Source organism: Pteronotus mesoamericanus, unplaced genomic scaffold (assembly GCF_021234165.1).
Source record: "Pteronotus mesoamericanus isolate MK-2021 breed Mesoamerican mustached bat unplaced genomic scaffold, CSHL_Meso_final contig_20, whole genome shotgun sequence".
NCBI lineage: Eukaryota > Metazoa > Chordata > Mammalia > Chiroptera > Mormoopidae > Pteronotus > Pteronotus mesoamericanus.
In genome coordinates, this window is record NW_026555085.1 from 47,749,995 (window position 1) to 47,770,097 (window position 20,103).

Here is a 20,103-nt window from a genome sequence, read left to right on the forward strand (position 1 = left end):
TAATACAAAATAATGTACAACATCCTACAAAGTAAGTGCCTCTCAGAACTTATGGATTCAACAACTTCCTCTGCTGGTTTATTGGGAAAGGAATGGTATTTACAGAGCACCACCATCAAGCCTTAGTTGATAGCAGCAACGTTCACCACTAAACCCTTAGCTAGCCAGCTCTAGGCTTTTCCGTTTGTCAAGGTGTTTACATACATCGATAAATCAAATTCTTAGTGGTTTTGCTGTGAAGGCATGCTTTAGGACCACCCACACAAAGCGAAGTGAAACCTACTCTGTCTTTACTCTGCCATTTCCGACAGCAGGAAGTTTGTAAAGAATAGTTACCGTGTGCTTTGCTGCTGTGCCATCCTCACCGTACGATTTCAGCCTCTCCAACAGCTCAGAGACAGCAGAAATTATTTTCTGCACGTGCAAAGTGCTGACATTGGCCCAGAAGTCTTCCTCTAAGAGTTTTGTTAAATGTCCTGGTTGCAGTCTCTCAAAGTTTGCTGCCTCTTTTATTCACAGAAAAGAGCATGATGAATAACAGAAAATAAACCCTTTTCATCCCCATTCATCCAGTCATCATTTCTAACATCTGTCCTTAAATAATGACAAAAATAAATCATCACATTAAAAATTACATCAAGTATGAAACTAATTTTTGCCTAATTTCTGACATACCATCCTCTTCTTGTGGCCTTGTCTGGTCAGTGTTCTCGTCTGTCTTTTCACTCTTTCTTTCTGCTAAGTTCTGGATGGCATAAAGGATAGACCGGATGGCAGTTTCCATTTGCTCTGCAAAATCTTCCACAAACCCTTCATCCAGCATTTGGTTTCCTATTAAGTAACATGGTACAAACAAAAAACCCAATCATTTGCTTCAGGAAATCATTAGAGACCCTCACTTGTTATTTTTAACAAATGGCCATCTGTAAGCACCTACTATATAGGTTAGCCACTGTGCCAAGCTGTGCTGGATGAAAAGATATGAATGAGACAGTCCTTGCCTAAATACATCTATAAGTTTATTATCTTATATTAAAACAATTTTGCTATAAGAATGTCAAAAACATGAAAATAAAGTTTAGATGGTGTATATAAACACTAGCTTAGTCCAAATATCACCCTCAGCTTTCTAGTCCAAGGGAGAACCCTCTCTTAACAGCTGAGGCAGTCTGTTGTGTCTCCATACACATGTGCCACAAAGAAAGTGACATGATGGCAATCCAAAGGCAAGGGACTTGAACAAATGTCGCGAAAAAAGTTAAGAGCTGTGGGAGTCAACCGTACTTGTTTGCCTTAGAACCATGGACAGATATGTCTACAATAAAACCAGATGTGTCTTCAAGGTAATCTAGACTTCATCTTCAAGACATCAATCCTATGCTGGGCTTTTACTTCCTTACTGTGTGACAGTCCTTACCTCCCTGGCTGCCGGAAGTGAGCAGATGTGTCTTCCAGGTAGTAAACTCATCTGTGGCTTTACTGATTTCTCCTCTGACATATTCCAGGCTTTCAACTAATGCCATCTGTTGGTCGGTTTGCTCAACTTCCATTCCTGGAAGAATGAACAGGGACGCTAGGCCTTGCAAATGAGATGATACCTGGGACAGGCAACTCAGCCCAGAAGAGCAAACTTCAAAATCTTTCCTGCAACAAGAAATGGCATAATGTTGAAAGGAAGGGGCTAACACACACATGCACACACGCATGCACGCACACAGCTCCCTCCCACCACAAAAATGGAAGCAGGGCATAACTCACTGTATATGAAGATTTACAGCTACATATATGCCACAAAGCACTATGCCTGTCCACTGAAAAATGGAGGATGGAAGCATAATGCCCTTTCATAATTTCACCCCATCACTAAACTGTGAACAAGTACCCCACCACACAGAGGAAGAGTAGAGGCATAGGCACACTCACCACGAATGAAACAGTGTCTCACAAGACTGCTGCCTAATTCTGTCAGCATCAGTTTTCACTGTTTTAATGATTTTCAGCATCTCTGTTAATCTCAAAGTTGACTGCTGCCAAAGCTCATCCTGTTTCCGCATCCGGCAACCAGGGGGCAGCTGATTTCCAGGTACTGGGGATGGGTAGCTCAGATCTGATGGGATGAGGTCCAGCACTGCTCTGGAAAGCTGTTCTGAGGAAAGCTCTGGTTCTTTTGGGTAGAGAACAGAAGGCTGACCCTGTGCCTCGGCATCCCCTTGGCCTGGAGCTGGCCCTGCACTGGGGCAACACTGGAGGAGCCAGGAGAGCTGTTCAAGCAGGATCTGACTCTGCATGGCCAGGTGCTGCAGCCTCTCCATCCACTGCTGCACGGCATCCTGAGGGGGAAAGGCCACGGGGTAGAGCGGTGGCCCTGTTAGCCTGCCATGAATCTCCTGCACACAGCCGAGGAGGTTCCTGCACAGAGAAAGCCACAAACACGTGGCACCTTAAGCTTTTGTCACCAAGCCATATTTAATAGTAAATCTACTCATTTCTGAACCAAGTATGGGCTTTTTCACATAACTGAAATAGAGGATCCCTCCAAAAGGTAAGAAGTCTATTAAAATGCCTTCCAAAGCACTTAAATAGGCTTCAGTCTTTCAGAAGTTTCAAAACTCACTGCTCATCACCAGTCCCCTTACAGCCCTCTCACGGCCAAGAGTCATACCAATGCAGTAGCTTCAGCCACTTTTTTTTTTTAATCTAGTAAATGTAATATACTTATCTAGATAAACCCTTAAGAGTGGAGCAGAAAACAGCTGAAACTAAAGTGATCAGCCTGGAAATACTGCCTCCTAATACTCAACAGATGATGACAGACTTCCAACTATCCTGTCTTTTTAAATATCTATTTCTGTTGAAGAGCTTCCAGGTATGGCTGAGTAAATTTAGACTTTATGGTCCAAAAAGCCTAACAAACTGAAGCAGGCTCAAGTCTGATCTGTGCCAAGACTGAGACACCTCAGTACCATAAACACAACCCCATCTCTTGGCCCACATGGACTATCAAACACATATGCCTCGTTCCAGCCCCAGGTAGTTCAGCCATAGTAATATTTCAGCCCTGAATTCGTCTCCCAGGTGCCTTTCCCCCTAAGAGGTCTTGCCAGAGCCAGAGGGAAGAGGCACGTTACCAAAACCCAGGAGAAACCCCACTTGTTTTCTTCAGACCTCAAATTTCATTTCACAACTGAGAGCAGCACATGCAGCGACTCTGAGATGATCCATGTAATTCTTCCTAATTCAGGCCACAAACCCAACTAGCCAGCTGGTACCTGAGGAGGATCCACTGCTCAGTCAGTGTGGTCAGGGAGCGCCGCTGCCGAACAAGTATCTTCATCAAATGTGCCGAGAACCCTTTACACCGCTCAATGCTGCCCACGCCCAACTCCTGGCAGGGAGAGAAGGACGCACGCTGAAGGTGCTGCTGGCAACCTACACGCCACCACCCCCCTCCATGTAGGTGCCACCAGAAAGCTACTTCATCCAACATACTTCAGGGGAAGAGTATCAGATAAGCTTTGGAAATGCTGTACTCCAGGGGTGGGCAATACACTATTTTGAGCACCGCTTCTCAAATTATGCTCCCACAAATTATTGATATTTCATGACTAGGAAACAGGTTTTACACCAAAATTGGTATCAGTGGTCATTTCTCAATTCATAAACAGAATCCCAATTTGAAGTTCACCTTCCATAATTTTTCTTATGCATTTGACCCGGCTGGCAAATGCTGAGTAACAGAATTTTTGCAAGATGTTCTCTGATTAAGCACAAAATTACACTGATTGTATTGCAAGTTTAATGATGCTCTGCACAAAGCTCAGTCACTTCCACTAATGGGTTGTTATTACTTGACGAGGTCTGAGAACACTGCCATGGGATGAACACAGCTGGAGGTTTCCCTGGGCCCCCACCAGCGAGGTGCTATCACTCTAACCTTGGCAGGAGCTGCTAGAGCTGCACTAAGTCTGGCATGCCGTGCAAGAGAGCGATAAAAATACTTCTGGCACCCATCCCATGAAGATGAGATCTCTGTAAGCAGCCTGAAAAAAAAAAATGTGATTTACTTAATTGAAACCACTATTTCCGACCCTAGATCCTAAAGAGTCAGATTGATATATTCAGCCACAGCAAAAGCCAAGAGCCTAAATAAATTTATGTCTGTGAGGCACTCATCAGTCCTTTATGCAAAGGATGTATTGTATTATATATTAGCTCTGAAAGTATAGTAGGCAAATAAATTGTGACCACATGGTTTCCTTAATGAAAACTTTAAAACTACCTTAGTAGTGGAGGCTAGAGGTCTTAAATTCTGATACCTACAGAGGCCAAGCAGATAACAAATGCTTAAGGAGAGCCAAGCACAAAATGATCTATGGCAATGACAGCTGACCTCAACATGGCAGAACAGGGACTGTTATGGACCACAGTGAACTGGAGAGCATGTCCTGTCAAAAGGAGGGAGCTACAGTCTACTTTGACCATAAGGGAAAGCTAGCCCACCTGGCCAAATTTTCCTGAAAACCTGAAAATCAAGAATGTTTTACATAAACTTTATACTTTTTACAATGTTGTGTTGAATTTGAATTTAAAGCACTGAGAAGGCTATTGAGCAAACCAAGCACAAATATATGTCATACCTAGTTCATGCAAATCATCACTTACAACAACCTTGACATAGTTTACAGAGGCAGCTGTCTCAAAGTTTATAGGCTCTCAAAGTCAAGAATATATTACAACTTAGAAGAGGTTTATAGATGTAAAACAGCTAAAACTGTGGCTATTCTCTCACAGATTTTCACTTGTACATTCAAATGAAGCAAGTAGACCTCAGGAAAATCAAAGAACCAAAAAAATAATAGGAGAGACAAATACAAGGAAAGAGAAAGGAAAAAAAGAAAATTAACACTTGCTGAATGCTCACCACAAGTCAGGTCCTGAGCCAGGCACTTTTCTAAATGTTATCTTTAGAGCAACTCCAAGAGAGAGGTATTGCCACCCCCACCACCCCCGCCATCCCCACCTTGGCAAATGAGGACATGGAGACTTTAATGATTGGCTTCATATATAACTAAAAAAACAACCTAGAATCAGCCTCCTGAGTGCTGCTGACTATAGACAATGCGCTCCGGAGATCCAACGGGCGAAGATGAAGTATCTCTTGAGGGTTTTTTGAACGGGCCCAGGCAAGACCTTTGCGATATGACAAACCTAGGAAATAGAGAGCATGTGTTTAAGTAAAGAAGCCTGGGGGAGAATGGATGTGCCAAGCCCTACTCCTCCACAATGCCATTGCTACTCAAAGTCAAGTCCTTGGTACCACATCACCCAAGAAGCCTGTTAGAAAGCAAATGCTCAGGCCTTGCCCCACACTCACCGAAACAGAACCTACTTCTGCATTTGGACAAGATTCCCTGAGTTACCTGTACATGCATCAAAGTTTGAGAAGCACTGCTCTCTAAGCTACGCTCAAAGGGTGGGTGCTGTACAACATATGGTGATAAAAATTAAAAAACATGATTTCTTAGAAACCTCATTACAAAACTGTGAAAGTATTCGGGAATCACAAATGGTTCATCACAGGATTTTGTATGTGTGTGACTGGAACTCTTCGAATGGCGTTTCAAAACCTTCGCTGCCACCTTCTGTTTCACACTGTCTCAACTGTTTCTAGAAAGTTCATCCAAAACCCATGCTGTTTTTCTCCCTAAAAGCTGGTTATTATACTTTATGGGGTTTCAATTAAGAACCTTACCAGTTTTTGCAAGGTGCTTAAAGAGGTCTGCTAACGCTCGCTGCTTCTGCATGAGAATGTGTTTGGCTTCTGACCGCTGCTTTTCCTTCTCTGCAGAGGGCTCCACTTTTAAGCTCTGCAGCTCACTCACAGAGGAAATTACTTCACCTGAGGGAGAAACATGGAAATCCCAAGGGCTCATCAATGTGTTAGAATTACCCTAGACCAAGTTATTTCTCCAGCACTATGCTGCCTTCCTGAATACCCAGAGGTACCTATAACAGGTACCTGCCACAAGCATTATATTGGTCTGACTGTATCCCCCGCAAATTCATGCTAAAGTCCTAAGTCCCAATACCTCAGAATATGATTATCTTTAGAGACAGGGCCTTTAAAAAGGTACCGTATTTTGTCATGTATAATGCACACCTTTTTTGCCCAAATTTCTGAGGGAAAAATAAGGATGCGCATTATACGTGGGTAGTACTATTTCCGCATCTATATAAATGCTTTTAATTCTTTTGTTTATGCTTATGTGTTAAAAGTGTACCTCTAGAAAGCAATAATGATATCCACATGCAAAATAATACCCTGAAACACAATAATCAGTTTTGTTTCTAAATATAAATAAATAAATAATTGAATTTAAAATTTAAAACAAAAGATATTCTTCCTGAAAGTTTGGACTGAAAACATGGCTGGGCTTCATACAACAGGAGCACATTATATATGACAAAATATGGTAAATGGGTGGGTTCTAATCTAATCTGAGTGGTGTCCTTAAAAGGGACTAGGACACACATATAGGCAGGGTAAAGATACAGTGAGAAAACAGCCATCTATATGCCAAAGAGAGAGGACTCAGAAGATGCTAATACTTTGTTCCTGGACTTTCAGACTCCAGAACTGTGAGAAAATTTCTGTTGTTTGAGCTGCCCAATAGATGGTACTTGGTTAAGGCAGCCCTAGCAAACTAATACAAGCAGTCTAGCCTTCCCGATGAGAGCAAGCGCACCACATGCATTACACTGGCATCATAGGGAAGTCAGAGGAGAGAATGCTTTGCATCATACAGAGCAAGTGTCTTTACAGAAGATGCACATGGGAACAGTACTCTGTTTACCCTTATCAGGCTCAGGCAGAAAGGTCATCCTGAGCAATGGATATTAGGTCATTATTCTAACAAGTTTTCAAAATAAAGAGCTCTCTGAGCTCAGACCATAACCTAGTTAAAGAAAGACCAGCCTCTCTCTGACACCACACACACTGGGGGAAGTGGTTAAGGGCTGCCGAGAGACCAAACTGTCTATTAAGCTCTGGATTGCTCTCACTAGCCATTGCTATTATATTACAGAGCAAATCTTGGCTCTCAACTCCCCTGAGCGAAAGTCTTGATGGAAATGAAACTGCTATACCTATTTGAAGTGAAGAAAGCAAGAGGACTGTGGATGAATCTTCCTTTTCCTTTAACTAAAGAGAAAACATTTTGAGAGGTGGGGACAGCTTGGAGACTCTAAGAAATCCATTTCCATGCCCTATACTCATGTCCCCAACCAACGGGAGCTGCTAAAAACAAGGTTACTTAGAAAATGGCATAACATACCACTAGTTTACATGAAAAGAGGATAAGATACAAATTATGATGTAAGTGTGTGTAATCTCAGTTGACTCCCATGTCTGGGCTCTGGTTTTTAGCCCACTTTTTTATTCAATTAATTGCTCAACACTATTAAAGATACCCAAAAAGGACAAAGAAGACAAATTCCCAGCCCTCCTGGGCCACTGTAGAAATCAGAGCAAATCCCACCCTTGCTCCTGGCTGCTGGCACCCACCGGTGAACTGATCGAGGCTCTCTACTAGATGAGAGAGGCGGCTTTCCTTCATGAATGTCAGGCACATCTTCCTCATTCGTTTCAAGAGCTTTGGCAAGCGATATAGGAGCTCCCCCTCCAAGGGGAAAGGAGCACCCTGACACTGTTCTGGAACTGTGGCCTACGAGACAGAACAGAGGTTAGTCTTCCTGCCAAGAACAACAGGAACAGCACTAACCTGCACAGGCTCTACATTTAAATGCTGCATCCCTCCATACACACGTTGCTCAGCAAATAATATATTTTCTCACCATCTCTGAAGTCTCACAGGAACAAATGTAGGATCACCCAAATTAAAATAGGCATGTACCGTGGATATTTAGAAAACCGTATTGCTGTTCCGTTTGAGATCACAGTAGTAAAGGACCCCCACCCCCACCTCCAGCAAGGCTTCTGTGCCACCCACAAGGAGACTCTAGTTCTGATTGCTGTGCGTAGCAGAATGAACAGTACATGCTGCCTTTGAGGTGTCGTGCTGCACAGCAAGACTAACCTGATTTGCCAAAACCTACTTCTACTACCATCTCTCCTGCCCTCTACTTTTATTCAAATATCAAGAACTGAGCTATTAGATGAAGAGGAAAGCTTTCATCCATAGGAACATATTATTTTCTTTATTTTTTTTCCCTAAATAATTTCTTATATTCTGGTACTGTCATCAATAGCAAGTCAAAGAGTTTGATCAGCAAGAGAGAAGCACTAAGCTGACAAATACATACAATTAAAAAAAAAAAAAAAAAGCTTGGCAGCCATCTTGTCTGGAAAGCTGTATCATGGCTGAATGCTCAATTTCTAGTGTGTTCTGTACTATTAAAATTTTAAATAGCTTGAGGATCTCCACTGCTAACTCTATGGGCCCAGAGTGGGAAGTACAGTACAAGGCAAAAATGATTATTCTTTTGAGACATGCGCCCCCAAATCCTGGATCTCCATATACGCAAAGATATAAAGCAGGAACAACCAATCTAATCAATCTAAGAATCTCCTAACCAATCTAAGACCTATTAACTCAAAGTCTCTATGACTACTAAATTTTCAGGAATTTTGCAAGCCACCTAGGAGTTGGCTGAAGAACTGTTGGTGCTTAAATGGGCCACGATGAGAATACTTACACCATGGTCATCAGCAACCATTATAAACTAGCACATGGTTGTACACATTCACTCCCTGTGCAGCCACTTCAATGGTATATTCCTGCACTGATGCTTCAAATCTTTTATTGTAGGTAAACAAAATGTTCACAGGTAAGCACACTTATTTCCAATAGGTTAACAAACTTTCAGCACCTGGATCCAGGCTTTCAGTCTTATTCTGCAGCAGGGTCAGGCAGACATACAAATGCTGTATATACATACAAAGAGCAAGTTTCTTGCCTAGTTTGAAGAACACTCCTCACACAGTAAGCATAAATCCCACCTGACCGTCCCAGGAATAACAAACACCATTTCACCAGCTAGTACCTGCACAGCTGCTGGCCGCGCTAACAAGGTCTCCCTCAGAGCCTTGTTCAGATTCTGAATGGGGGATGCCTCACTCGTGGCTGCCTCTGTTGGCTGCGGCAAAAAGTCAAGCTGTTCCTCTTTGTCACTCTCCATCAGAGATGACCGGCAGGGTTCACTGAGGACAGCTTCAAATTTCTTCATGAATTTAAAGAGGGTCCTGGCCCCAGGTAATAACAGAGGTGAAGAAAAAAAATGGATGGAAGTGAGAAAATGTAAAAACAACATCAATAATGTATACACATATATCTTTTGTATACAATGGGCTCCTTAGACACTCATCATCATGTATTTTTAAAGAAATATAACACATACTATCACCTCCCTTATCTAGGAAAAAAAAATCTAAAGCCAGGAATGGTGGGATCGCTTTACTCATGATAAAGCAGCTAGTGGGAGGCATGAGATTCAACCCTTCCACAGCACACACTCTGCTTTACCTCAAGGCACACCAACTCAGTCTGCAGGGAGACTCTGCTTTGGGTGGTAGGGGATGGTGTTGAAAAGTACACACCAAAACAATCTCCGGTTTTATACTAAGTTCAAGGCGGCACTAAGGCCACTGTAACAAAGTAGTCTTGCCGCCTACCATTTGAAAATTCCGAGCTTTGGTCACCCTCGGTTTTAAAAGATGAATTACCTGTGTGTCTTTTCCACAGACTGTTTAATGGACCAGAAGCTGACATCATTCCACTTGGATATTTTAACAAATTCCTGTAAGATAAATGAAGCTCAAGGAATGGCTTTATAAACCCGGTATCATTCTGTTTCTTTCTAGATCATCTCTTTGCCAAAGACCAGAGCCCACTCTATCCCAAACACAGGACTGTGTGGCACTGAACAAGTAAAACAAGTCTAAAAAGGGAATTAGTGTTTGTTTCAAACTCAAAGGTTTGAAAAAAAGACTGTTGCTACAATCAACAGGTCACCTGATATGTACCCGGCTCATACCAGGACTGGTTCCACCACCACTGAAAGTGTCAGAAAGAAAGGGTCCTCCTGGGGCACCTCAGCCACATGGAGATAGCGCTTCTCTGAGGCAGAAGACCAGCTGGACCAGGCCAGGGCAGCAGGCACTAACAGACACCTGGGCAACCCTCTTAAGCAGCCTTTGACAGGGGCCACTCCACTAACCCCTCACAAACTGCGCCAGGCACCAACGGAGTCCATGCCACAGAACATCAACCCTGCCGTCCCGCTGGCACATGCAATGCTCTCCCCCATTTCCCAAAGCCCCCTGCCTCACTGTTAAACGAATAAAAGAACAGAACTAAATAAAAAGAATGTGCTGATTTTGTGATAGTGGCCCAATAGTGATCATGACAGCTGTTCATCTTACTTTAAGTTCTTTTTCTAGGGGAGAACGAAGTTCCACAATTTTGGCCTGGACCCGGTCAAGGAATTGCTCGTAATAATGGTACAAATTCCACAGAACACTGCAAAGTGAATCTGGAAGACGTGAAAAGGAAACAAAAACACTACTTATTACATGTGCTACTAGCTCCTGGGGGCTTCGCATTCAGAGATGTTCTTTCCTTGTTACAGTTTAGGTCATGAGATTACAGTATGTTTCACAGGCTCATCAGGGAGCCTGTTTGAATTTAGAATTTCCCAGAGGTGCAGGCTGACAACGCTACCCTGTTTTTTCATTTCAGCTGGTAGTGAACTTTTTTGTTGCACCTTTTTCCTTAAAGATGGTGTAGTCAGACATTCTGCTAAACTCAATTTCAAACCTTTTCCAAATCTTATTGTAAAGTCAGCAGAAACTGAGCCGGTTTTAAAAGGTGGCATATTAAGAAGTTCACCTTAACTGCTCATTCACATATAATCTATACTTATTTCACAGTGACGGTGTTAGAGAAATTGCTGTGGTCAGGAATAGTAATTGATGGTAGTTTTGTGTACAGTTGCTTGATATGTGGCAGTGACTCTAATAATGGCTTGGATCAAGCAGAAGCTTAACAGGACATTTACACTGTCTAGACAGAAAAACATGCTGCCTCAACATGCCAGTTCGAACCTGAGATCTGAATCTGGCAGTTTACCTCTGTACTTTACTTTGAATGTTTATCTCTACATCTAATGTGAATTGCATTAAGGTAAAAAATGACTAAAAGTATCTTGTTTAAAACCTGGTAGGCAAAAAGATACCTGTCTCGTTAAGAATTCAAAGTCTAACCCGTTTAACAGTGCAGAACAAAAGTAAAGAAAAACACACACACACAGAGAAAAAGATATGTATGTATCTCCTTACCTTTTCCTTCAACTTGTGGCATCAGCAAGACATGACAATGGAAAACCAGTAACATCTGAAGTCGTACTTGGAATTCTCCCAGCGAGGATCCTTCAATGAATGCTTGTAATGTGCTGACCAGCAACATCAGGGTCATCTGTTTGTCATCTTTAGAGATTCAAAGAGCAAAACATGTGCCTGCAACCATCACTCCCTATTCATTACACACACGCAATCCACAAGAGACACTGAGGCATGGCAGTCACGTAGAGACCACAATTAAAGAGACGCTTTGAAGCAAGGATCACGGCTAAATTCCAAGCTGATTTAAAAACAACGGTTGCACTCAGGGTGCGTGTTAAATGCACTCACAGCAAATTATGACATTGAATTATGAGGTGCTTACTATGAAGTATGAAATGAAGCGCTTTTAACTCAAGCACATTAATTGCTACCTACCAAGAAGGCAATGTTTATTTTGACTTGTCTTATGGATATAGAGAATAGGGTAACCTTATCTCATGACTCTCTAAATTTAGGACAAGTCACATAAACCTCCCTGACTTTCGTTATTGAGCTTTCACAGCCGACCTCTCAGGAATACCATGAAGTAAAAAGAGGCCTTCCATGCGGAAGTGGTGGCAGAATGGGGCATGGGTGCAGGATAATCCCACACTCTGCAGCGCTCCAAGTTTAGCTGGAAACCTCTAAACAAGCAGATTTACTGACTGATGTTACCTTCCTGCTCTTCTGTTTGTTCCTGCATGTGCTTCTCAAGCATCTGATAGATGGAAAACCAGTGCTTGGTGGATTTCTCAGTGTGGCGCTTCATGGTATTATCCAAACTCATAGACCAGCAGCTGAAAAATGAGAGAAGAGGCCAAGGAAGCACTTAAGGAAATCCATTTGAAATATCTGAAACCACAGAAACAGAAGCTATATGGAGAGGAAGAAGCCTCCCAGTTTGCTGCCTCAGGACAGTATGCTATTTTCTGGTCTCTACTAAAGATCACTTTAATGCCCAGCTTTTAACACTGTGATTAATGACTGAAAAGCACATTCCCTAACTCGTCTCCCGCTGTACTACATAAACAACTAAAAAACAATCAGAAGACAAATATCTCTGCAACATAAGGTCAAGAGGGGAATGTACCACTTACTTCAGTTCCAGTTTACGCCAGCGAATGATCATCTGACTGACCAAATCCAGGTGTTTTCGCAGAGACAGAGCTCGACTTGCATTCTCCTCCCAATCCTGAAGAAAGGAAGACAAAATTTACTATGGCCATTATTCAATCCCTAAATTACCTCCTCCCTCAAGAACGTCCTGGACTTGTCACGTGTGAAGACCACTGAGTTCTTAAACAACTTGTATGCTAATTTACCAGTAGCAGTAATGAGTTTACATACTACGTATCCAGCTTCCAGTTCTTTATGGTCACTTGACAGAACTCCAGCAGAGCCAAGTTTAGGCACAGACAAAACGCACAGGACTTGGGAGACCTGTGCCTGATTTCGGGCTGTGGCCCCCTCCAAAGTTCAGGGCCCTAATCTGATAATCAGGGAAGCACCAGCTATTGCAGAGGCTTTGAGAGGACCAAAGGGGACAGTGTCTGCAGGCACTCAGCCAGTCTGAAGGCCCACTTGAAATTCCTGGCCAGGAGCCCTCAGGGCCCGTGGACACTGCATTCCACCCCTGAGAGCAGGTGAGGCAGGTAGGACCCTCCCATGCCCCCAGAGGTAATGACTTCCCTTGCAATGATCTTACCCAATCCCAGGAAAAACAAGGTTTACCCTTCTCCAACCCAGACTATGGCTTTCTGTCCCTCTAACAATAAAGGTGCTACAAGGTAATCTTTTTTCAACTGATTACAAACTAAAATGGATGAGAGAGGGAATCATCATACCTGTGCCTTTGCCAGAAGGATCTCTAAACCATTCAGGAACTTTGAGATGGGGCTGGAAAGTGGGAAACTACGAATTCTGTCCATTACAACTAGAAGCTGGAAAGGGGGGAAAAAAAAATTTGGCACATCCCCATGTTAATGTCAATCATTCAGAGTCACCAGGGACTGAAGAGAGGCCTCCCTATGGGTTTTCCTCAGGGAGGGTGAGAGGCTACACCTTCAGTGCCCCCTCCTCACCAGCTGCCCTACCTGCACAAGCGCTGGATGTTCGGGCCAATCCTGCAGCAGCTGGCTGACAGCCTCTGAGAAACCCTGAAGCACAGGTTGACAATGTCGTGCTTCTGGAACGTTGGGGTGCTGGTAGAAGTCATAGGGCCCAACAGGCTTCACTATCAGGTCAGAGGTGGCCTCCCCAAAGAGAGTGTTATGGAAGAGAGTGCAGGCCAAAAGCTGGCTGCCCAAGAGTTGGTCGTTCAGCTCAACTCCTGTAAAGTTAACAACATCAGGGTAAAGTCAATAGACTCAGTAACTTCATCTATCAGTAAGTTAAAAAGATGTTAGAAACATGCTCGAACATAATGAATTTCTAGAACTAATGAAGCAGATATTTCAATGCCATCCACCCCAAAGTAACATAGGCCTAGAGGACTGTACCCTAATGCTTGCAGCAGTCACAAAAATCTGCCAAGTTTCTAGGATATAGAAAGGAACTCAAGTATTGCCTAGGTACAATCAAAAAAGTCATTTGATTTGATGGAATCAAGTTCCCAGTTTTTGTAGCTGTTCTTGGTAGGTAGAAATGAAATTTAAAGCCTCATTCCTACTTGCATGGGATAACTCAGGAAGTCATGAAGAAAACTGCACCAAACCATATTCTGTGAGAGAATTTCTGAATTCCAAGGCTGCCCTCAGGCATACATGCTTTCGTTTGAAAAGCAATGAAGCTATTAGAGGCAAAATGGAAATCATGATGAAGAACAAGACCATTTAAACTAAACCCATCCTTTTATTTTCTTAATCCCTTTACCCCAAAGTATTCAAATGATGAAAATCCATCTTCACTGCAGAATTTTAAATTAATTTTTTGAATCAGCTTAAGTCCCTAAACTAACAAAATTCCATCAATAAAATAATCTAGGAAAAACAGGGAGGTAATGGTTTTCTTTGTCCAGAAGTGGCAACATCTGTTCATTTTGATTTCCCAAGAGTATGATAAAAGTAAACTGCCATACCCATTAGGGGATAGAAGTGTGTCACAAGAGATGCCCCAGTCTGATAGCAGGACAGAAACAGGCTGAGGTAATGCTTTGCCTCATGTGGTGGCAGAGTCTGTTGGTACCAGAGGGACCGAGCGAAGCTGAGGCACAGTTGCTGGTGAATCAGCATCACAGCCTGCATAGAGCTAGGGGAGACGAGGGCAGGGCCTGTGGGGGCTTCCTCTTCTTGCCCATCTGAAGTTCCCTTCTCCTCTAGAGTTGGTTCTACCAAAATATCCGCAAAGTCCTGTAAATAACATTAGAGCAATTGAAATTTACTCTGTGTGTGTGTGTGTGTATGATTCTAATCAGACTAAAAAGGCAAAAAGATGGAGTATGAACAATTAAGAAAATAGGTAGCAACTTATATGTATTAAGATATAGTAAAAAGATTACAAAACCATTGGAAGGGAGCACACGTGCATGCATGTGTGTGTGTATGTGTGTGATATCAAGGGAATTCCTTTCAAAACAAACCCTGACCTTTTCATGCAGTGGGAACTGCTTTCTAAACTCCCTTTCTTCCTCCTCCTCCTCGCTGAGGGCTGTCTTGGAGTTCCTGCTTCTGTATCTGTACAGGCTGCTGTCCTGCTCGGCCTTCTCTTGGGCTATGCGTTCCTGTTCATCCCACTCATTGATGATTTCCTGAAAAGCCACACATTCAGGAGAAAGCTTACTTGCCTTTGCTGAAGCACTTACAATGAAAAAGTCCAGGACTTATCTCTTCATTTCTCATGGAAACAAAATACAATGGTTCAAAAACAAATCAATGCGAACATCCAAGGAACTACTTTCACTTAATATACAGCAAATGAGCTTTGTTTTCAAACTATATTTGCAGCAACCCATGTTTCCTAAATTCCCCCTTGCTGTATAGCATTACAGTTTCACAGGTGTAAACACTTGCTACAGTAAAGCTCTGGCAACTTCCTGTTCAGAGTTAATGGTGTTCTGCACTAAGGACAGGCTCAGGATGGGCAGTGTTGGGGTGTGATTCAGACCACACTTGGCTGGCACCTCAAGGAGCTGGCCCAGGGGTCCAGGGAGGTTGAGAGGCACCAGTCAGGCAAAACTGGGCTATGCCTTATCAGACACTTAAATCCCCTACTACCTCTAAGATTTTAAGTCCTTAAATAGACAAAAAGCATAAATTAAAGAAACCACAGACTACTGATGAGAATTAAGGAAATAAACATCCACCATTCATTAAGAAAATCTGTATTAAAAGCCTAAGCAGTAAAATCTTTGTCCCAGCAATTCCGCTTTCTAGAATTTGTACTCAAAGATCTGGTTATAAGACTATTTATGGTGGTGTTGATGGGTTTTTCTTTGAAAACAGAAGAAAGAACACATACAAATACAAATTTCCAATGATAGGAAATTATTTAAATGACTTATTATCTCACCCATACAACAGAAAACTAGGTAGCCGCTAAGTATCATGTAGGTAAAGAATATCGTAATTATGGGGAAAATAATCACCAAGTGCTGTTAGGTTTTTTTTTTTTTTAAAGCAGGTTATAAAACAGAATGGACTTTATTATAGGTTTATAGAACACTGATGATTTAAGGACCAAACTCAGGGGACAGAATTGCTCTGAACCAAAGTGGCTATTTTATCAGTTAAATATTGGGTCACTGTTAAGATTTTTATTTTTAAAAGGGTTCTACTAATAAGAAACAAATTGTAAATCACTGGGACGAATGACTTAAATTTAGAATGTCACAAGCATACATTTACAGGTACATATACACAAATAAGCAAACCTAGAATGGGATATACCAATATGTTAACAAAGATTGGTAAACTCCAATAATTTTTCCTAACATTTGCTCTTTTAAAATGAGAAGAAGTTGCTTTTGTTGGTAAAGGGCAAAGACTAAAGCCATTTTCACCATATTAATAAAAGCTGATACAGTTAAATGGTAAAACCACCATAAAGTCAAAAGACAACCAACAAACTATTTGCAGTGTGTAACACAGAAAAAGAGCTAATATCATTATTTTTTTTAAATCTCTTAAAAACTGAGGAACAGAGGCTGCCAAATCGGACAGCTAAATAAGAGAAGAGACTGTCGATCCCCCTCAGTAACCACACCGTCTCTGTGTACACTGGGTGCCGCTAATGTCCTGAGGCCCTGCTTGTGCTCCCACCCCCACCGGAGGCGGCTTACCTGGCACACGTGTCTGAAGAGCTGCAGAGCCCTCTGGTCCATCTCTCCCTTGCACAGCACATGGGAGCGCAGGTAAAGAAGGGCATTCATCAGCAGCTGTTCTCGGGTGGGGCAGGGTCTCTGGCCCTTGTCTTCTAGCTCCTTTCCTCCTGAGCGCTTGAGGATCAACTTCCCAAGGCCTCGCAGAACCTCCTCAGACTTTACCGAGCACAAAGCATCTGCGTGCGCATAGTAGGTGGAGAAAGTGGGGCCCACTGATGGGAAACCCAATAGGGATGTGGCCAGGGCATCCAGCCTGTCTGCACAGACCACGCTGCTGTAGAGTGAGGCATGGACCTCAGAAGCCACCAGCCTCATGCCATGTTGCATCTGCAAGATAGATGCCTGCAGTGGGGCCACAGAGTCTGGATACAGTGCGTACTCCTCAGCAAGTCGCTTCCTGAACTGGTGGTGCGACTGCTGCCAGGAGGCCTCCTCCTTCAGAAGGTTCTGGGCCACCTGGGCAGACCGAGGTGCATCCATGTGGAGGGCCTGCAGGAGCCTGGCAAGCAGATCCTGAACGGCAGGGGCCTTGGCGATGCTGGTGACGTAGTGGCTGATCTCCTGCACCAGGGACTCATATCCAGGCAGCTGGGGTCTGAAAGCCTGCTTCTTTGACAGGCTGCATATTGAATTCTCCAGCTGATCGATTCTTTGGTGAAGCCACCTAGAAGCAAATTAACACAAAATGCAAATTCTATCAAAAGAACAAGAAATATAGATTGAACCCTCATGAAAATAGAAAACATTTCAGCTACTAAGGAATAATATGATAATACTGACAATTAAAATGAAATGAATAATATAGAGAGTGCAGTTACCACATGACACACATGATGTTAAGAAATTAAGATGACTGTCTCAAAGTCTCATCGCAACTCACCAAAGACTATTATCCTTCTTTTACAGATATGGACACTGAGGCTTAAGGCATTAAGTGATCTACTCAAAGTCTAAAATCAAAGGGCAGAGACAGAACTGGAACTCAGAACCCACTACACTAGGCAGTATTTCCTAAGGCAACAGACCCACACAGTGCACATCATCACACTCAACATCTTCCATGTTCAGAATAAGTTCTGATTTCATCCCTTTAGGCCCCATGTGAATCCATCCCCTCCTTTCACTGACCCTATCTTTTCCTGGCTATAACCATGGCTTTGGGATCTAACTCTAATGTAGTTCAGAGATGTGTACCATCAGTTCTGCTAACACTGTCATTACATTACAAAGATCAACCTTCAAATGTCTTTTTCAAAAGGAAGAGACTATCATCTCCAACACAAGTAATCATCACTCTGCTGCGTTACCTGATGTGAGGATGAGAGTAACTGATAATGGCTTCATCTTCCAGGTCTCTTCCAGTCCGGAGCTGGGACAGGAGGTTTCGAGTCTTCCACTCGCACTGCAGCTGGTGTAACTAATGGAAAGGGAGAAGACGGTCTGCTGCGCCTAGCTAGGACCATGCCTGAGAGGACAATGCCCTGGGGGAGGGTAGAGCAACTGCATAGACAGAACGTGGGTTCCCAAATGACCCAAGGACAGACAGGGAGCTCTGCTCCTTTAACCTGGACCACCCACCGCAGACTTGTTAGGTGAAAGAAACTCTTATTTATAATACTCAACTTCTGAGGCTCTGCTATAGCAGCTAGGCCTTTACCCAATTAATACAATTCTCCTTCAAAATACACAACTGGTATATCACAATCTTTATGTAGGCAGTTCCTGGGCTTGATTTAAATAGCAAAGGTACCATATGATATGAACCTACTTAGTTCTTGACTTTTAGATAACAAACACGAAAAGTTCAAAACCTGAGAAATACTATACTCTTTCTAAAGAACTTATCCAACTCCAAACACCCAAAACTTAGTTCACGGAGAAGGAGACTGGATCGTGAGGGCTACCAGTACTTGTGTGGCGGTGCCTCAGGTGTTGTACTGTCGTGTCCTCTGCCCACTGCAGCCTACTGGCAGACATAGTAGAACCTTAGGAAGGGACCCTCCCAGTGCCTGCGCCCACTCAGAGGAACCCTCAGAGGAAAACATAGTCTTTAGAATACACTCCCGGGAAGTCATAGCGCAGCTTATGCAAAATCACCCAAAAGGAGGTAAAAGGATTAATATACCAAGCAAACCCAGCCAGTGAGGAATGGAGCCCATCCTCCCAACTCTCGTCTCCATACCTCCTCCTTGGCATACTTGAGCTTGAATTCCCTCTTCACTGCGGGGTCGAAGCGTGCCTGGGGAAGCCATGTCTGAATCTGGAGCAGACCAAGGCTCACCCAGAGGCTCCCACGCTGTGCTGGCTCGGGTAAGTCCCGCTTACCCTCCCCCTCCCCAAACAGGTGGCGCAGGGAGGTGAGCAGGAGGCACAGCAGCTCTTTAGGCAGCATGTCCTGTCCGGCCATGTCCCCAAGAGTCTGGCCCACATGCTGGAAGGCCTGGCTGTCCCCGCGCAGCAGCTGTTCACAGTTCTGCATGTACTCCTGCCTTTGGGTCTCAGGGAGCAGTTCTGCCAGGCCTGCCAGGTGCCGGCACAGTACCAGCCCCTGAAGTTGGGAATCTGTGCGTCTGTGGGGACAAGGAAGCACTTAAGGGTTTGCACTGCATCAAACAACATTCCTTTCTCACTATCATTCCTTCAAAAAAGGACATGGCAGACTACACTGCCCATACTAAGTGGTGAATTTCTATTCTCATATAATCTTAGATGGCTTTCTAAACATCACTGTCTTGAACATGATATGCTTAAAATTGACAGAGGAGCTGGCGAGCTCACTATAGCAACTGTCATGAGAGGAAAATCTGCTGATCTGGCCAGAAAACACCCTTGTCTTCACCCACCAGAACTAGCCACTACAGAAGCAAGTTCTGACTGAGCTGCTGCATGCTCTGGAGAAACAAAAGGAGCTTTAGAGTCTACCCAGAGGGGAGTGAATACCTGAACTCTGCTAGTGAATGGATAGCCATGTTGGTCCAAAGCACTGAGCTGATGTCCTGGAGCTGCTGAGCTCTTTCAACCCACTCTCCCAGGGTGACATGTGAGGAGGACAGGACAGGGAGGCCGCTCACATCCCAGGGGCTTGCTCTGCAGCTGCTGGTCAAGACTTCAAAGCAGCATTTGGAGAACATGGCTCGACTGAGACTGCCAGGGCCCTGATGGATGACAGGAGTCAAGTTAATTTAGAAATTAGTTAAAAGGGTTTCAACAAGCAGCACTGGCACCTTAGAGGGAAGAAAGAAAGTAAGAAAAATGGGTTCAGGTTGCTAGGACCAAATAAACATCAACCAGAAGATAGGACCAGGAGGGGTTGAATGGGGCAGGCCTTAAAGGAATGTGGACTCCATCCTCCAGAAATGAGGAGCAGTAGGTGTTTCAGTAATGCAGA

The 20,103-nt window shown here is 43.5% G+C and overlaps 1 protein-coding gene across 1 annotated transcript in view; it reads right to left on the reverse strand.

The window, feature by feature from the left end:
* MDN1 (midasin AAA ATPase 1) overlaps positions 1 to 20,103 on the reverse strand; it is a 143,766-nt gene that overhangs the window by 24,639 nt on the left and 99,024 nt on the right. The window contains exons 60-82 of the mRNA XM_054569713.1: positions 19,656 to 19,870; positions 18,898 to 19,285; positions 18,023 to 18,132; positions 16,674 to 17,379; positions 14,982 to 15,143; positions 14,475 to 14,745; positions 13,492 to 13,727; positions 13,243 to 13,338; positions 12,496 to 12,590; positions 12,074 to 12,195; positions 11,357 to 11,503; positions 10,442 to 10,551; positions 9,743 to 9,816; positions 9,064 to 9,262; positions 7,565 to 7,724; positions 5,753 to 5,899; positions 5,082 to 5,208; positions 3,935 to 4,040; positions 3,270 to 3,385; positions 1,924 to 2,409; positions 1,418 to 1,644; positions 676 to 831; positions 337 to 506 (exon numbers count right to left, since the gene is read on the reverse strand). Of these exons, the coding sequence (XP_054425688.1) occupies positions 337 to 506; positions 676 to 831; positions 1,418 to 1,644; positions 1,924 to 2,409; positions 3,270 to 3,385; positions 3,935 to 4,040; positions 5,082 to 5,208; positions 5,753 to 5,899; positions 7,565 to 7,724; positions 9,064 to 9,262; positions 9,743 to 9,816; positions 10,442 to 10,551; positions 11,357 to 11,503; positions 12,074 to 12,195; positions 12,496 to 12,590; positions 13,243 to 13,338; positions 13,492 to 13,727; positions 14,475 to 14,745; positions 14,982 to 15,143; positions 16,674 to 17,379; positions 18,023 to 18,132; positions 18,898 to 19,285; positions 19,656 to 19,870 (4,626 nt within the window). The remainder of the gene's footprint in view (positions 1 to 336; positions 507 to 675; positions 832 to 1,417; positions 1,645 to 1,923; positions 2,410 to 3,269; positions 3,386 to 3,934; positions 4,041 to 5,081; positions 5,209 to 5,752; positions 5,900 to 7,564; positions 7,725 to 9,063; positions 9,263 to 9,742; positions 9,817 to 10,441; positions 10,552 to 11,356; positions 11,504 to 12,073; positions 12,196 to 12,495; positions 12,591 to 13,242; positions 13,339 to 13,491; positions 13,728 to 14,474; positions 14,746 to 14,981; positions 15,144 to 16,673; positions 17,380 to 18,022; positions 18,133 to 18,897; positions 19,286 to 19,655; positions 19,871 to 20,103) is intronic.